Source organism: Rhipicephalus sanguineus, chromosome 3, assembly GCF_013339695.2.
Source record: "Rhipicephalus sanguineus isolate Rsan-2018 chromosome 3, BIME_Rsan_1.4, whole genome shotgun sequence".
NCBI lineage: Eukaryota > Metazoa > Arthropoda > Arachnida > Ixodida > Ixodidae > Rhipicephalus > Rhipicephalus sanguineus.
In genome coordinates this window covers 198,925,962-198,944,603 of record NC_051178.1, presented here as the reverse complement: position 1 = coordinate 198,944,603, position 18,642 = coordinate 198,925,962, and the positions used below count along the sequence as shown (strand labels likewise).

Sequence of the window (18,642 nt, the reverse complement as noted above, 5' to 3'; positions counted from 1 at the left end):
CACTGCGTGTTGGTCGCAGCGCGCGTTCGCGTATATGACATTGCAATAACTGCGAAGCGATAGCACGGGCTTCTTTTTCATGAGTAAAACTTCAGTTTTCATTGACAGCTATAGATGAGCACGCGTTCTCCATTTTGCCAGAAAGTTGCTTGTCTCTTAGCGGCGTGGCTCACGTGCCAGGCGTTTAAAACCACCGTCTCAATTGCCTGATCAAACAGTGGCGGATCCAGAGGGGAGGGGGGCGTTCGCCCCCCCCCCCCTTCCCCACGAAAGCATGTGTCAGCCACCCACCCTCCCGCCAGTGCCTGTCGTTCACCTCCTTTGTCAGGTTGCTTCGGCTACCACTGCCCAAAAGCCCTACCCCTGGTCAAATAAAGGAACACCCCCCCCCCCCCCCCCCCCCCCCCCCCCAAAGGCGGCATCTGGATCCGCCCCTGTGATCAAAGCTGCATGGTCAGAGGGCTGGATTTTTAGTCGTAGGCTGTTGTAATAATATATCTGAGGTTTAACGTCCCAAAACCACGAGAGAGACGCCGTAGTGGAGACGCCGTATGAACATGAGAGACGCCGTAGTGGAGGGCTCCGGAAATTTCGACCGCCTGGGTTGCACCTCGTAGGCTGTCGTAAGCGGATTCGCTATCAACCGTCGAAAGTTTGTTTTAAAGACGATAGTCTTTTTTGGGATACTTGAACGCAGAAATTTTGGTCTGTCTTTCTGTCACACGATTCAGCCACCCGGCCAAAGTTTCAGCACTTGCTGAACGCCCAGCCATCTTGAACTGGTAGCTGCGTTCATACTTGTGAACATTGTCGATCAAAAAGCAAATATTACGCATTTCTGAGGCACAACATCAATACGTAAGTATTAGGTGTTGTGTTCCTTTACTAGAAAATACATAGATACGTAATTCTAAAGACCCTAGTGTTTCTTTGGCTGCCCTGAAAATGCGACGCTATGCACGAAAAAGCCTTCTGCCGACAATATGGTGCTGCCACCTGGCAGTGGCCCTGGGTTCTGCACAAGCTCATGTTTCCAGACGCCACTGCCAGATGGCGTCCATATCTTACGCAGCGCCTCCTCTATTTTATCAATGCCAGCCAGATGCGGCCGATTCAACATAGAGGAGGCGCTGTCTGAGGCAAGGCAAAACATAAATGGCTGCTTGATGAAATACAACCCACTCTACAAGACGTGCCCAGACAACGCAGGGAGAACAGCATCACGGGTGGCCGCAGATGAGACCAGGACTCATGTAGTACGGACGGCAAAATACTATCGTCTTTCGTCGACATTTGCAGCGAAGCACGCAGATACGCGGCCAATTTTTTAAACTTTTTTTCGAGAGTCGCGCGAATGGCTTGACATATATCAACATACCTAAGTGGGGTTACTGGCTTAGTAGCCCAGTAATGGGTAAATGCTAATCGCAGTAAATGCGAGAAAGAGTAGTCAATATTCAACGCCATAGACGTGAGTAGGGTTCCCGCACTTGGGCAAGCGCAATACCCCCTCCCAATCTCCGCCTTTTAGCCCCCGTCGCAAAACAAAGCTTGTTTGCGCAAGCTACATGACTTATTTCCATCGAAACACGAACTGTAATTTATATCTTTTACTGCAGTTGCAACGTTAACAAAGCTATACTACAGCTAAGCGCTTTCATGCACTTCTCCAAACAAAAGTTTCAAGACGGAATATCACCCCCGCTTCCCCTAAACCATAATGGAGTGTATATTCCCTCTCCCCCTCCCCCCTCTCCACCCCCCCCCCCCCCCCCCCCCCACACACATCCCTGTCAAACCAGTGCGCACTGGTTTAGACATCATTTAGAAGAGAAAAGTGGACAAGTGGATGTGGCTTCTCCTCATAAAGCCTCTTGTTGCAGAAAAGTCAACTTTGACAAGCGCTTTTTTTTAGAAGTTACGCAAGCAGGGACAGCGCTTAAGGCGCGTGGAAGCAGCTTAGAAAGACTATCAGTCGCACGGAAATGTTCGGAAATGTTGCAGTGTCCACGACTCAACAACAAATGACTTCTTATTGCGTAACCAACTTAATTGTTCTCGTAAATTTTTAACATAGATTAAAATATTCAACTCTTAATTGCTTGCTTATGCGCAGACGGTGACGAAGAACCAACACGATTTGAATCAAAGCACCCTGGTGCACTATAAAGAATTACGCACCACATATTTCACTCTAGGCACCATTCGAACCCGACCTTAAGTACAATGCTCTGAGACGCGACGCTTCCTGGCGCTCAAGCTCTGTCGAATGCTTGGTATCTGTGTGTATGTGGGAAAACCAGGGAAAACTACGTCGTAGCTTCGAGAATGTCGGCCGTTGTCTAGCTGCGGTTCCGCCCACTCCGCGAGACCAGTCTTCATTCGTCGCCGCCCTTGTGGCACGCGCTGCGGCTCAACAAAGCGCGCTGGAAGAGGCGAACGACGGCGTTGGTAACAACCGCTCACCGGAGGTGCGTGCGAGCAATAACACACGTTCCCGCATACCTACACACGCTCGCGCAGGCCCGGAGACTGACAGCGAGGTAAAGGCGTTCTATTGCTTCTTTTTCGCCGTTTCTGCCACCCCGTACAAGGACGCGTTTCCGCGGCAGCTCCAACGGGCAGGCTGGGCGCACGCTCCGCACGCGCCGCTAGATGCAGCGGCTCTCTCAAGGGGGTCCAAGCAATGATCACCGGACCGCCTGACAGTGACGCATGACGCGACACTGGCCGACGCGTCGTCTCGTTGCGCAACGGGCCGGACCTCGCCTGAAGGACTCTTGAAAACCGATGCGCGTGCGCCGAGCGTACTAGAGTTTTCGAGGACACGGGCCAAGCGATCGCAGCAGCCGCAGCCGTCGTCATATATAATAGGAGTTGCCGCACGAAGCCTCCTGTCAGTTGGGATGCCTGGCTGTTGGGACCTGCCAAGAAAGCAGCTTTCTTGTGGCGCAGTCTTTGAAAATAAAAAGGAATACTACACTGTAGAGGAGTAGAAGCAGCAGTGATCGAGGGATGATTGAATGTTAAGGCGAAGAAAATTTAATGCCGACTGACGGTGGTGCGCTTATTACCCACAGGCATTACCACTGCACTGTAGCTCCAGCGCTCCTTCAAGGTCATTTAGGTGCAGTCATGCACCCAACTGCACCGTATGATCAAGACGTCAGTCTACTCTTTCACAACTATAGATACGTTGCACTGCTTTCGATATGTATATTATTTTGACGTTGTGAGCTTTCACTTGATACTTAGCGATGGCTGGCCGATGTCAGTGGTGCGCAACCAATATATTTACAGAGCAGGCGTGACGTTTGTGCGTACAATAATACTTTTCTCACCTTTTTACTCAAGGCGCGACGCTGTCATCAGATAGGCAAGCACCAAGCTCTGGCTGATAAATGGCCCGGCCAGCGCGCGCACAGTCGCAACCACAGCTTCGAAGTTTGTCCGTCAACGCGCACTCGCTTTCAAGGAGCGTTTCTGTGAGCGACCACAGGTTCCGCTACGCTACGCTGGTCAAGCCCCCGGAGGCAGAGCGCGTGAGCGTGTTTATCGCCTTTTGCGGCTTTGCAGACGAGTTCTCTGCGGCACCCAGCGCCGTCCGTACCTCGGCAACGTTCGCGCGTAGGGGATCGAGAACGCCACCACCGCAAGCGGGGATTTGGGCGAGCGCGTGAGAGCGAGGACGCAGGGCAAGGCAACGTAAGCAAACCGCTCTCGCAACATCTACAGAGAACGACGCGGACTGCGCGTTGTGACGCAAGCAGCCAACGGCCGGCAGACGCAAGCGTGCGCCCGAAAAAAAAAAGACAAAAAAAAAAAAGAGGTAAAGGAAAATGGCGCGCAGAACTGCAACCTCTGCAGATTTTGCACGCGGCTGGCGCCATCCAGCGATGACTTCAATAAATGTTGTTTCAACGCGCGCGCTTGTACCAGCTTGTACTGCTTGTACATTCCATTTTCCTTCGAGATGACCGCATAACGGTTCGGCGCAGTGCGGTTGTTGGGTTATTGCACATAATGCGGTGCATCGTCTCCATCCGCCTTTCTGCCAGATCGTATGCAAGACCATACAATTCTCACCACAGGCGTGCGCAGAGGGGGCGCAGGGAGGCGCCCCCCCCCCCCCCCCCCCCCCCCCTAGGCACCTAAGAAGAGGGGGGGCGCCGCGATGAACCTTCGCCCCCCCCCCCCTGAAGGAGAACCCTGCGCACGCCTATGGTTCTCGCTGCTGATTATTTTGATATGTACGTGTGATTTGCTTTATAATAGGGATGGGCGAATAGTGAATTTGAAGTTCGAAGCGAATCCGAAGCGAATAGTGATTTGGTCGAATAATTTCGAATCGAATTAATAGTTCGAATAGTATTTACCACATATTATTAAGAAAAATGAGCACTTTTGTCATGACCCTTGCACAATATATTTAAGGATTGGAACTAGGTATGAGTGAATGTCACTTTTTTGGTTTGAAATGAAGTGGAAGCAGCCTTGAATAGTATGAAGATTTGAATAGCAGTAGGGTGCAAGTTATAAGTGGTGCAATACGTTACAATTTAAAAATTACTATACTTAGCACATATAAGCCCATATAACACGCTTTTAAGCTGAAAAAAAAAAAATGTACATTTAACCTTGAAGTGTGGCTTCGCGGCAGTGCAGATTTCCCTGGATGGGTTGTTTCACGGCACAGCAAACAGACGCTGCTGTGAAACCACCTTTACAGGGGGTTATGTGCGGTCAAATGTTCATTTCGAATACTTCGAAATTTCAAATAATCTAAATTCATATCGAAGCGAATTCGAATGCTGTAATATTCGTTCGAATATTCGAAACGCCCGAATATTCGCTCATCTCTACTTTATAACTGTCTCAGTTTAGGAAAAATCTGCTCCAAATAAGGCACATGAAATGTTTTATATTTGAAAAACTACCTCTTGTACTAGACAAATAATTGCATATGTGAAATCGACGCACAGATATGTATAAGTTCACAAGCTTCATCAAAATCGACAAAGAATGTTAAACAAGTTATAAAGAGCAGCGTCCTCCTTAGGACGATGACTGACTACCCTCACCCCATCGTAATATGTGCTTGTGCTCATGGAATATTGAAACAAATATTTTCTCATTTTTAAATAAACCCAGCGTGCTATGTTTGCATAGAAGTTAGTATGTTTGGTAGAAACAGAAAATAGAATTATGCATACATTGCACATGGCTATGTAAACCATTTGTCATTAATTAAACAACCACACAAATGAAGGCCCTGCACACTGTAAACTACTTTTGATGCAGCATGTTGCCAGATGTAGTGTTGTATTTGCTGATCGAAGGAGAGATACGTGTGATACGATAGCACAGATAACGTTTCAAAAGAATGTGAAGATGAGACTGGCCAAATTACAAATCACAATGCATTCATATGTATGTCCCGAGCAGAAGTTTATCTGTCTGGTGGGTTCCCCCATCACGGCTGCAGCTTTCATGCCACAAAATCATTTGAATCAGTTATAACAGTGCGACACAAAGTGTGTTAATTTCCTCTCTTAAAAAGCCTAAAAGTTTTATACAACTGTGAATTGCAAATTCTCACTCATATCGAACAGCAAGGGAACTAAACTTTGCACATTGTAAAACGATCATGTGAGGGACTTCAACTGGAGAAATTCAGCATATCACAGGGTACCTATACATTTTAAAAACAAGTACTTGGGGCTCCGTCTTGAAACAATAATTGTCACCTAGCTTGCTTGCTTTTCGTTGAATTATCACCGTGCACTCGAGGTCACAAATTCAATGTAAACACTATCAGCGTGGCATAGCATTCTTTATAATAAAGGAGCAAGTGCCAAATTGTCAAGAAATCAAATGCAAGAAAACCAGATGGCAAGTTGTTGTGAAACAGAAAGGCACCCTAAATACGCCCTCTTTTTTTTTTTTAAGTTTAGCCGTGGATCATCGAAGGTCATCCAGTGGTTGTCACCGTGTTCAAGGGTCCCATCGAACCACTAGTGCCTAGCCGTAAATACTTTTGTAGACCACCAATAAAAATCTAGACTCATGTACCAAAAAAAGGGCGACGCTCGCACTAAGTCGTTCAAGGCTTGAAGCAGCGAAGCTGGACAACTTTGAAGTCTAATCCGGTTGCTTCTAGGTTGTTGCTAGGCTTCTCGCAGCCGCTGTTGCCTTTCCCGTTCCGTAGTATTCTCTTGTTGTACGTATCGCTGAAGCACTCCATACAGATGCTTCAGCGAAGTTTGAAACGTGCGGCCACGGTGTTTATCACTGGGTTAATCTCGGTGGTTTATTAAAGCTTTTCTCAATCACTGGTTATGTCTGTCTAGAAATCTTAATTGATGCGCTTGTCGCCCGTCTGTTGCCTTCTTCATTTTTAGTGGACCAGCTGTGAGTAGTGGGATTCGCCCAATTTCTGTGGCACATACCCATTCATGATGGTGATAATTTTTTGCACTAACCAACGTTTTTACGCTCGACTTAAACAGCTTCGCTGTTAAAAAATATGGAACTACCACTGACGAGCGATGACCAGCAGTGACATGGGCCACTTTGTACGAAGTGCAATGAGTCAACAATCATCAATGATAGGCACTGAATAATGGTTTATTGATGATACAAATGCATGACAAAAAAAAACAAAACAAAAGAAAAAGACAAAAAAAAAACAAGGGAGATAGTACAAATACATATTCTCAGCCTTCATAATAATATAACACACTTTACAATGGCACATAGTGTACATACACGTGGCAAAAAATATATGCTTCTATTTATCGTGTCTTCACTTTGTAATGAAATAGCGCAATAATATAATTCAAAGAAAACGCAAACATCTCTATGACTGTACAGCTTAAGTTATCGCATATATCCTCTGCAACATACAATATACAAGCTTGCGTAACAAGACGGGTCAAACAAAGAAACAAAGAACGAAACATGTCACGTTAGCCACCTCTGACTAACCATGACTAGCCTTGACCCAGCACTTTTTGATGCATGCCAACATGCACAGCAAGTGTGTCACTGCTAACTGCAGCAATGTTCTCAAGGAAAAACCAGCACTTCATTAACGTATTATCGCAACGTCTGAAAACAAAAGCACGAAGGAACCTCGGTATTAAAAGTCCAACAAAAGAGGGCATCTCAGACATGCTCAGTTTATTGACTAGATTGATCATTGTGTGTTTCAGCATTGGTCAAAACTGCTGCTTATGGATTAAAAAAAAAAGGAAAAGGTTTTGCATGAGTGGGCACATGGGCAAAACAGTAAAAGAAAGTGAAGCAATGGACCATTTGCAAAAATCTGCAAGGCGGCTTTACTGCAAGGTTGTTTTCCAACCAAAAACTCTCCGTCCCAGACTGGTTTTCTCGCTCATTGTACTTTTACCGCTCCCAATTCCAGTGAAGGCACGCGAGTACGACAAAACGACCTCTTTCCCCAACTATTACTGTGGGGCCGCCTCGTACGAACCCTCAGCCTTCGCTAGGTGGACAAGGCAGCCGTCGTTCGTAAGAAAAAAAAAGGGGGAGGGGGGAGCGGGTAGAGAAGCAAAAACAGAATGAGCGAGAAAAGCAGTCGGGGTTTGAGAGTTTTTGGTTGGAAAACAACCTTGCAGGAAAGCCGCCTTGCAGATTTTTGCAAATGGTCAATTAAAAGAGAGAGCATCCTGCTGCTGTGAGGTGCTTAAAGCTTAACTAACATGAAAGTCTTCGACACATTAACTTCAGTGCATGTATTACAAATAAAACAAGGCAAAAGAAGCCAGTCTTTTTACCTGTTCTTGTGTGCACCAGATTGGTTAAAAAAGCGAGCAAGCTGGTAAGCAGGAACATAAGTGTCTTTCATTAAAGGAACACTAAAGGTAAACATTAGCTTAATCCTACAGTGGTAGCAGGCAGTCCTCAAAATCACCTAGCCTTTGTTCTTTGTAAAGAGGTGGCATACTCTTAGACAATTTTCCAATGAAAACAGCACATATCTTAGACAGGAGATTGCCTGAGAAAACGGGTATTAATATGTTACTGACATACCAACGCACAGCACAGAATCTTCATACATTATTATCCTTGGATGCTTAGAATGAGAAGGATGCTTAGAGGTGTTTGACAAACTCTTGCAAAATTGTCGACAGAGCAGTATGCTTGACAGAACCAGCAAGGTTTTTCAAGGGAAAATTGCTTAATATTGGCTTCACTGAGCTTTATACTCACAACAAGTTCTAATGAAGGCGTCAAGAGCTGGTTCTGAATCCTCCCAGTGGTGTCGTTAATCCTCTGCCATATGAAAGTCACATTTTGTTTTTTCCATTACGTATAAGAATTCTTTTCTCTGTATTGAAGTGACTTGGACATTATTGGATATCATTATTCTCAGTTCATCTAGGCTTAGTGTTTGCCTTGAGTGTCCCTTCAACATGAACAAAAAAGGTATTTAGATGCACTCTGGAAAAATGCCAATACAGATGACTTAACTTCCATGCCAAACTAATGCAACACACATATATCCCAGCCTCAGTTTTTTTTAATCTTTTCACATGATACATTACGACCTGGTCATTTATAAAAAAAAAAATCAATACTAATGTTACCAATATACTTACATGCTTATGACTTTGTGCTAGGCACTTTTGACACACAGCCAAATTTCAGCAACATTCTTTTTCTCTTTTACGATTTTCTGAGAGCCCTCGAACTGACTATGGGTTCGAACTTCACAAAACAGAGCATGTTGTTCCTTAATTAAGCGCTCAGCCAACAATGGGTTATGCAGTGTACTTTGTTTTGACCTTGAAATGAGGTTTCTCAAGACGGAGTAAAATCAGCACTGTACAAAGATATACTATATGGCGCTGCAACGTGTAATATATATATATCTATATATATATATATTATCGTCAGTGATTCTCAGGTGTGGAGCGGAAGGGGAGGGGAACAGATAGTGGTGGCATGATACGACAAATGAGTGACGAAGTTGGGTGAAAAGAAAGTATACAAGAATAAATGAACATCCTTAAAACAACTTGTGTATATACAAATAAAAATGATCAATGGACAAGCGAAGCGGCTTTCGAATGTGCACAAGACTGCAACCAGAAATGAAGTCATGAGCGAAATGCCAGAGAGAGCAACACAGGAAAAGCAACCATCTGCAGACCAGAGCAGAACCTTGGTCACAAACATTGCCATATCCTGTCTAGCTGTGTGTTTTTAACAATGCGTGAAACTCATACATTATATATATATATATATGTATATGTTGACACATGCACACATACAGACAGATAAGAAACAGATATACACGAACTTCACATCAGGTTTCACAGCTTGGGAAAACGCTAACATTCAACAGTCAAAAAATACAATGCATGAAAAGAAAAATGAAGATAAAAAGGAAAACATAAGGACATTAATGGGAACTTTAACTAGCACGGCAAGTATATTGTACATCACAAAGCACGCCAGTTTTATAAGGAACTTAAATCACTTGGCAAACCGCAGCTGAAGAACGAGACGCGAGCCCCTGTCTGTAGCAATTGTTCTTCCTGTGATGTTACCAAGCAGTTTTCAAATCAGTGCATATGCACTCCTCTCGCACTAGTCTCTTCAGCGTGTTTCGTATGAACATATTTACACAATGAATGGCGCGGGCACTATCAGTGCCCTTTCAAGCAAGCAAGGCCAGCACTGGTCTGACCAATTTTCACTTTTCTGAATCCTTTATTCTTTAGCTCGACAACAGATCATAACTGAAATGTGCTGCACATACGCAACTGTGTTTGCATTGTTTGTGTGTGTTTGTGTGATGTGTGTCCTGTGTGCAGGCATGTGTATGTGCAGGTAACAAAAAAAAACCAGACTGTGGCCTAGAAAGTTGTAGGTCAGGGAACCACAAACCAATGAAGTTTTGTTCTGGTTGTTCATATAATGCAACAGCAAGAAATATGAAATGCAGTGTGCAAGGCAAACGAGTGTAGAAATTCACCTATCAGCTCATTCCATGTATGACTGATAGGCACCCACTACTCATGCCAGTGCCAAGAGCATAAGCACTGGCGGGCTGCACCCCATTCAAAGGCCCTAGAAAGCCTAAAGCCACCTGCTACCTCCCATCAACAGTTCCAAGAAAACTTGCCTTTCAACGTCTACCACAGCAGTGTACCAAAGGCTACTACGCGCAGCTATGGGTAGCGAAAGACAGTGACGAACAGGCGGGCACTTTGCTTTCGGCTGCTGCTGTAAAAACACTTAGCATGTGTCCCCCGCAGATGCGATACTGGCGAGGTCCTGACTAGCATTGTTTTAAAATCGTCATAAAGCTCACAAGAACTTAGTACATCCAAAAGACTGTAGTATGTAATGCCCAGAACAGTGGCATAATAAGACCACTGCAGCAGTGTAAAAACACGTTTGTTTAATCACTATGGTGACGAACTAGTACTCCCCACTCACTCGTTTCCGTAAAAATGGCTGCAATGGTTGTAAGTGATTCTTTCTCATCCTTTTCTTCTTTCCTTCCTTTCAAGGAAAAAGAGCAGCTAGTTGTTTCTCTACTTGATGCTGTACTGAGTTGGTGCAGCAGACAGGGCGTGTACATTTGTGCGTATACAAAGTGCAGTTGTACATCGCAATAATCCTCACAAAGTCGCACACAACATAGCCCACTGCCACATCCTACAATGCTCCCATTTATTTCCCTTCTCAATGTTGTCGTGACCATTAGAGTCCGTGTGCAATGCATTCCACCAGAATGCTCTAACTAACTAGCACATTTCTTTGGATTGCAAACTCGTTTCCTTCTCAGAAAATGCAAGGAAGCCTGCAAACTTTGTTGTGTAATGTTGGGGCCATTTGAGGGCATAAGGTGATACATCGCAATCTCAACGCAAGCTCAATGTCACTATCATCCTTGTTTAAAGACTTAGTTAGTGCACGGTTAGAACTATTGAACCCGGTGTGAATGGTGCTAGAAAATGTACATGACACTGCATGAAGCGACCATGTACTTTTTAAAAGACAGGTATGACAATAAGAGACGTGAACGATCTTTTAACTCGACAGCTGTAGCCTAACAGCCTACACTGTCATTTTTGAGGTGATGCTCAGCAAATATTCGTAGCATCATTCTGGTCATAGCAGTGCAAGTGGCAGAAATAGAGCAGTTGGGAGTTAACATGATGTGCAGCAACAAGAGCACATTGCCTTGAATCTGTGTAACTCAAGACACACAACTGCCAGTCGACACAAATCAGCAAGTAGGAAGCATTAAAAATGACAGCAGCCATAATACTTGGTATGTAACAGGTGGAAAACAGTGCATCACTTTCCAAAGTGAGAGGTTCGGCCTTAAACACTGATGTTTCCCTTCAGCACAATGTTCTACAACTTGCTGAGAAAACATCTGAACCTGTTGGTAGGAACCCCCAAGTGCAATCACGTTATGCCTTAAATATCAAAATGACATCAAATGTGCTTCCTCCAAAACGAGCTGCAACATTATGACTGGCAGACAAGACACTCCTTAACCAGCAACAGCATTGAAAAATTATGATCCAACGATGGGCAACAGATCAACTCAGGATGACGGGATGACACGAGTATGTCAATCCAAATGTTTGTTGGGTGCCCCTGGTTCTTGACCCGCTTGACCGTCAGACTTCACGCAAACCGTGGCACAACATGTGATCCTCAGAAGTGATGAAAGGCGCTGCATGCACGTTGCCATGACAATGCTGCCTCCCTGCTTTCTGTTTGTTGATGCATCCAGTGTGAACTTGTGTTCCTTGGCTCATTTGGGCAGGAGTCCTTAGCAGTCTGCACCAGTCCAGTTGAAAATTTCTCACTGGTTTATCCGCAGTGTTGCTGCCGTGTGCACCACCAACTGATCACTTATCTTGGTCCTCTTCCATTGGTTCATCCTCCTGAGGTGGCTCGGACTTTGGACCCCTGGTATCCAAAGAGGCACAAAACAAACAACAAGTAAGCAATATGTGGTAATGTATTGCCTTGCATATGCACATTGGTGTGTATAATGGCTTTCCAAGATGTAAACAAGCCAAGAATGGTGAATTACATGACTATCTGATGTCCGTCAGGTCTGCATGTATGTCTAGGGCAATCTGAACTATAGATGTCTTGCTGGCTTGAGAAAGCTATAATAAAAGACCTCTTCACAATGGGTCTGCGTTACCTGGGTAGGCTTTTTACCGGCTTTAATTTGGGACTACAATGCCCCAAATTAGTGCCTAATTTACTGTGTACTCAGGCATTTGTGGCAAGTACCTGAACACATTCTAAAAGCACAACAAGCATTCGTGTTAAAAAGTTAAGGTAGCGCGAGGCACACAAAAGCAACATGACGTCATATTTCAGAAAGACACTCACTGCATCTGTGCAGCAGCCATGGAGAGGGAGGCCAGGGCAGTGACTGTCTCCACTTCTTCCTTCTCCTTCTGCTGAGCCTCGAGAAGAGAGGAACCCATGGTTGGTGCCCACTTCTTCACGCACGGCCAGTGTGGTGCTGCACACAGAAGTACACGACAATGTAAAAGAAGGGACTGGCTAAGCACACTAAGTGTGACATTTCAGTAAGTCATTACACACAAACCCTGTTTAGCATCTCAATGCTGCAGTGTTGCAGAAGAGGAAGGACTCAAAGTTATGTAAGTATGGCTATCCGAGGCACTTGTTCTAATTAAGATGAGCTAGACTGCAGTCTGTAAACAGATTCGGCAGGACCTGCTCACTGATATTTGGTGCTGTTATCACACACACTGGCGAGATACACTTTGGCGAGACTCTCATGTGAGCTTAGCCTGAGCAAATCGTGGAAGTCGACTTCAAAGCCAAGCATAGTGGAAAAGCAACTAATACTAGAGGAATCACGACGCGTGTGAACCCACATGCACATGCTGTGAATCTAGTGAGATTAACCTGTCCTTTCTATTATTGTAAGGCACACACATGAGAATGGGTGAAGCAGTTCCTTTCTCCTCACATATACAATGTTTCCTGCCTTGGACATTTTGTTTACCTTGAATGGCGGCAGTTTTCTGCAGCAGCTGAACTGCAGCTGCACAAGGCTGCCTGGTGACCTCCTCTTCGCGCAGGGGTGTGCATTCATCTCCGAGCAGTGCTGCGACGCACTCTTGAGAGCAGTCACAGATGGATGGCAGGTCATACCTGAGAGGACAAAAAAAAAACAATCAGAGCACAGCATTACTGTTCCCATTTAGTAGATTCATCAAATGAAAAACTGCACAGGTCTGCTGAACACTAAGTGCCTCTGGCAAAATCAAGTGAGCATTATATGCAACAACAGTCAAGCCACCTCCAACTTTACAACAACCATTGTTTGACAGAATTTTCCAGACTGGAATCACCTACGAGATTTTCGCGATGCTTTATTATGCATATATGACCTACTAAAGTTGAGCTATACATGGAAATCATAAGGAGAGGTTGTAACTGAGATAGTAAATCTTCAAACTCACAATAAACAACTATGCAAAAAATGGCAACAGTCTATAGAGACAATTATGTAGCAGCAAGCACAGGGTGCACGACCTCAGAATCAAAGCATCACCAATGCAAAATCACGCAACAACCGTAATTCTAAATGAAAGCTATACTCTATCAACATGGCCTACAATGAGTACTGGCATGCTATTAGAAAGCAGATAGCACGATCTTGTCCTGCACTTTGCTAAAGCTGCTTGCAGAATTTGGCATGTGTTCTTGCATACAGCAACAAAGAAGTAGTTTTAACATGGAAAATGTGTGTAGAGTAGCATGAAAGCTTGTCATAACATGCATTAAAAAACAGAAGCAAACATAAGGCATCGATTATGGTAAAGCACGATTGAACAGAGAACCTTACTCACCCTCCTTCTAGAGCGAGCACCACTTTGCCTTTGGCCAATGTCATCAGCTGCTTCGTCATGTAGGCAAAACCTGGAAAACAACATTCTCTAGTTATTTAACAGGGCAACACATCTACCTAGTTATTCTATTTTTGTTTTTCTTGCACTACTTAAAGTACATACTAACGCAGATGTGAGGGCTAGTGTTTGAAAATGAAGTCATTTGTGCAGGTTGCTAAGCAACCCACATTACATGTGATGGGGGAGGAGAGGTTAAGTATCATTCCCAGACAACACACTACATCCCAGGGACTTCCCAAAAAAGTCCAAACGTCCCACATCCCAACAAGGTGGTTTTTAGGATGTCCTTTAGACATGTGCATAGGGATCATTCCTAAAACATCCTTTGTAGGATCTGATTGGGACTTCAAGTTAGCGGTGAAATAAGCTACCGTGTTGAAAATTGGCGATCCTAAACAATCGGAAACAGCAACTCCGCCGGAGAGCATGGTTGGCGCGCGTGCACAGTTGCATATCTACATGCACATGAAAAACAATATATCCGCGTTTTTTGTGAAAATGTTCATTTGTTTTTTTTTTTGTTTCTTTCTAAATGTCGCGCCGTTATGAGGACGAGGGATCGATTGCTGTCTGCGTGAGCAAGTGTTGCACTTGGTAAAGGCGGTACAGCGGTACGGCGCACGTACTCGCGCCACGCACGCCGTGCTTTTCGTGAAACATGTCGTGAAAGATCAGAGAACGGCGGCCGCACCGCACGAGCGGTGGTGTGGTGGTGTCGTATTTATAAAAACACCGACATATTAACTTTAGAAGAATTGAATGAAATATTGTTATTTTATTGTTTTCTTTCTTAGGTTTAATACGCAATTGTTCTTTAATTGCGCTTACTGCGAGCCAACACCTGCTCAAATAGTGGACGATTTGCTGCGAGCACTGCGCAGACATTGCCATCGCCATCATGGCGCCCGGCGTGTTTGGAGTTCGGATAGGTCAGACTCTTCGTTGGCCTCGTTTTTAGGTGTTTGATCCGTGACGTTTCGTCGAAAAATCACAAGCGCGCATGCCGTAGGTATTTGCCTGGTTGCAAGATCTTGCCGATTTCAACGTTTTTCCACCTCTTCGATAAGTACTTGACATGCCTGGATTACTCCAATCAGCACGTTCTTAGCACTTTCTTCTTTGGCTCCCCACCGCGCGCAGGCTGGCGTACGCTGAACTGGACCCTCGCAGCAAGGATGGCACATGGGAGTAAGTTTTATTTGTGACGCGATTTGGTTTATCTTCCGCAGAAACTGTTAAGCTCACAATGCTGATATGTTGTTGTTGTCGGCCACGTGTGTAGATTGACGCCGCGATCGTGGAACACATGGCTGATCTGCCTCGAATAACTGCAAGCCGGCGCGTGCGTAGTGCCGTGGAGAACGATCAGAAGTCCTGGACGACAAAGAAAAAAACTTCAAAGGTTTGTTGTACATGTTTTCCACGGCAACTGACATAAACGTAAAAAAAATTGGAATGGTCAAATGCATGTGTCAAGTTTAACCATTTGTAGTGGGCTGTGGACATGAATTAAGTAGAGCTGTGCGAATAGCAAAATTTTGGGTGCGAAGCGAATTCGAATAATAAAGATTGAGTGCGAATCGAATCGAATAATTTCGAATAATTTTCGAATATTTCTCAAACATTTTTCGAATAATTCGAAGTGAAATTACAGAAAAAGTTGCAGTGAATCCCTAAATATGTTCTTGTGAGATAGCAACATGAAAGTGTTTCTTTTCGCGAGGTTGATGAAGCGCTGGTGGGGTCATATTTCATAGTTGTCTTTCTTATCAAGAATGAAGCAATGTAGAGGCCGAATTGTATTTATGTACATGATTTGGTGCAACCAAAGTGTTGCCGACAACACTTTACACGTGATAGGCAGAGATGCCATTTCCTCAGCCTCTCCTTCTCTTTCAACTTCTGTGGAAGGCCAACTGATGTGGCAGACAAGGGTGTGCTCCCTTCAAGTCCGGAGTTCCAAATCTGCCTCGTAGACGTTGATATATAAGAACATCTGAAATTTTGGATGCTAAAAAGCTTCGGCGTCCGATTTTTCAGACTTCCTGCCCAAATTTCAGGTTCAAAACAGCATTAATTGAGCCCCCAACTCTGCCACATCTTTCATCTCCATATTGGAACCAGCGTTTTCTTGAGTTAATACATCTGCGACCGTAGCGGCGCTTGAAAGGCAGCTTTGCCGCAATACGGGGGTGTGATGAGGTGAAGCATATTGAAAATCTAGGGACCACTTCCAAACGGACGTTGACTGTCTCTTGGCTAAGTACGACCGTAACGGACCTTGAAAGGCAGCTTTGCCGCAATACGGGGGTGTGAGGAGGTGAAGCATATTGAAACTCTAGGGACCACTTCCAATCGGACGTTGTCTCTTGCCCAAGTTCGACCGTAACGGAGCTTGAAAGGCAGCTTTGCCGCAATACGGGGGTGTGATGAGGTGAAGCATATTGAAAATCTAGGGACCACTTCCAATCGGACGTTGTCTCTTGCCTAAGTTCGACCGTAACGGAGATTGAAAGGCAGCTTTGCCGCAATACGAGAGTGTAATGAGGTGAAGCATATTGAAAATCTGAAGGGGTCACTTTCAACCGGACGTTGACTGCATTTGTCTTTGGGAAGTTCGAATAGTTCGAATAGTAAAATTTCAGTGCGAATCGAATCGAATAGCAAACACTATTCGAAAAATATTCGAAATTTCGAATATTCGCACACCCCTAGAATTAAGCATTGCTGCACACAAGACTGGCTTGCCCTCAGTTTATGCCCAGTACCAAATTTTTTGCTCTCATTATGACACCATTTGTAAGAAAAGCCAGAACTTATGTTCAAAACAGCGCATATTCTTGCTATTCTTTTATTCAGTTGCACGTGTGAGTCCTGCTGCTGGCCATCAGTTAGCCGGTTATCAGAAGAAAAGGGCACAGCCCAGTTTTGTACTGGTATATACCGTATCGTTTGTGATTATGATCATGATTTTTGTCTTACTGAAACAAGAAACTGAAAAATGTATGTTGGTGTTTCTGCTACATCTCTATGAAGCAGCAGAACCTGTTGCTCAGTCACTTGGTGCATATTAGCAACTGGCACCTTGTCTGGCTTCCCGATACCTCCGCCTTTTTTCAGTGCATGTTGTTTTCATCCTTTACCAGCAGTCAAGTAGTTTCACACAACCGAAATGACCAACTAGCCCACTCTGTTTGTCAAGTAGGTTTTATACCCGTGCCACACGGGCACAGAAAATGGCATTTACCTCCTAATGCCTTCAGATTTAATGCCATTCGCGCGGTGCCCCACGCACGAACGAAATGGCATTCGCCCAAATGCCATTCGTCACCTAATGCCATCGCAAAACTCATTCGACTGAGAAATGCATACTCTCGACGGCACAGCTGACCAAGTGCGATACACCTAAATTATATAAAACGAAATCCTATTCATCTCAAAATAAAGTTTTCACGTCTTTTATTTGCACTAATCACTTAAACAAGCGCTGTATTCTGGATGCGACAGGCGCCATTTTCTTTTTACGCTGTGGATCTGACTAGCGCTGGCTTAAGTTGCTGCGGTCGGCTGCAACGTCGTGAAACAAAGACACGAATTAAAGCTTAGACCAGCGTAATATACTTATTTCTACATTTAATTATTCTCGGAGGTATATGAAGCTTTTAACTGTATGTTTATTTTTTTATTACTACTCAACAATTGCTCACTACAGAAGATGCTGCGATCGACATCATCAAGTCAAATGCCATTCAGTTTACACGTGTAGCAGCTCCGCCGAAAAAAATGCCATTTGGGAACTGAATGCCTTCACTACCGAATGTCATTTTCTGTGCCCGTGTGGCACGGGTATTACTTCCAAACAAATGTAGCACATTTGTGATATGCACTGTTGCTCAATGATATTCTTTTTGCATGTGCTAGCTGTGTACACATATTACATGATCTTTTTTCTTTTTTTTTAGCTGCTTCTAGTAGTGCTGCCCCTGGTGTGCACCTTTACCCCAAATGTCTGCACCTTTGCCTACCGGTAATGACATAGAATGTGCTCAGCTTCCTGGACATAGGCATGCAGGTTACGAGACGGAAAACGTGCAGCTTAGACTTCATGCTTGTAAATGCGAAAGTCGTAACCGACATAATTAGAGTAAGATAAAGGAGAAATTTCTGCTTATGAGCAAGTAATTATGAAGCAGGTTTTACTCCTCTTAAACTAGCAGACATGCAACAACACAGTTGTGCTTTGTTTTGTGCACCATTTTCATGCATATTTGTGCTTGCAGTGGATATGCATATACATGAAGGATTTGTTTTTGTTTTCCTCAGCTGCCTCTGCGAACCCCGCTCATGGACAACAGCTGGGAGGCTCTGTGTTTAAATGCGTGCACCTTGGACGTCATGCTCGTAAATACCAATTCCTTTGTCATTCCTGGCATGAATTTCGTTGGTAAAGCAATAAGTAAAATTGTGCATTGTTGTTTACAAGCACTTCAGTATGAACCAGGCTTAAAGGAGAAGGGACCGACAACTGGCCAGAACTTGGGATTAGATCCTGTCAGAAATGAAAAGACCGCGCTATATACTGACATATTCCAGCATCCTTTTCGCGCTGTGAGTAGGATTTATATCTCTAAATTGTGTTTAAAAGTAACAAAAAAAAGGCATGTTGTGCAACCTATCG

At 44.4% G+C, this 18,642-nt stretch overlaps 2 protein-coding genes across 16 annotated transcripts in view; both read right to left on the bottom strand.

Annotated features, from left to right (window-relative positions):
- The window catches only part of LOC119388046 (dnaJ homolog subfamily B member 6), a 351,281-nt gene that overhangs the window by 148,289 nt on the left and 184,350 nt on the right, over window positions 1-18,642 (bottom strand). The window lies entirely within an intron of this gene.
- The window catches only part of LOC119388044 (histone deacetylase 4), a 552,121-nt gene continuing 540,151 nt past the window's right edge, over window positions 6,673-18,642 (bottom strand). For all 15 annotated transcript variants that reach the window (XM_049413801.1, XM_049413806.1, XM_049413802.1 and 12 more), the window contains 4 exons: window positions 13,905-13,974; window positions 13,055-13,203; window positions 12,406-12,541; window positions 6,673-11,967 (listed from right to left, as the gene is read on the bottom strand). In XM_049413801.1, coding sequence (XP_049269758.1) covers window positions 11,907-11,967; window positions 12,406-12,541; window positions 13,055-13,203; window positions 13,905-13,974 — 416 coding nt within the window. In that variant the 3' untranslated portion in view covers window positions 6,673-11,906. The remainder of the gene's footprint in view (window positions 11,968-12,405; window positions 12,542-13,054; window positions 13,204-13,904; window positions 13,975-18,642) is intronic.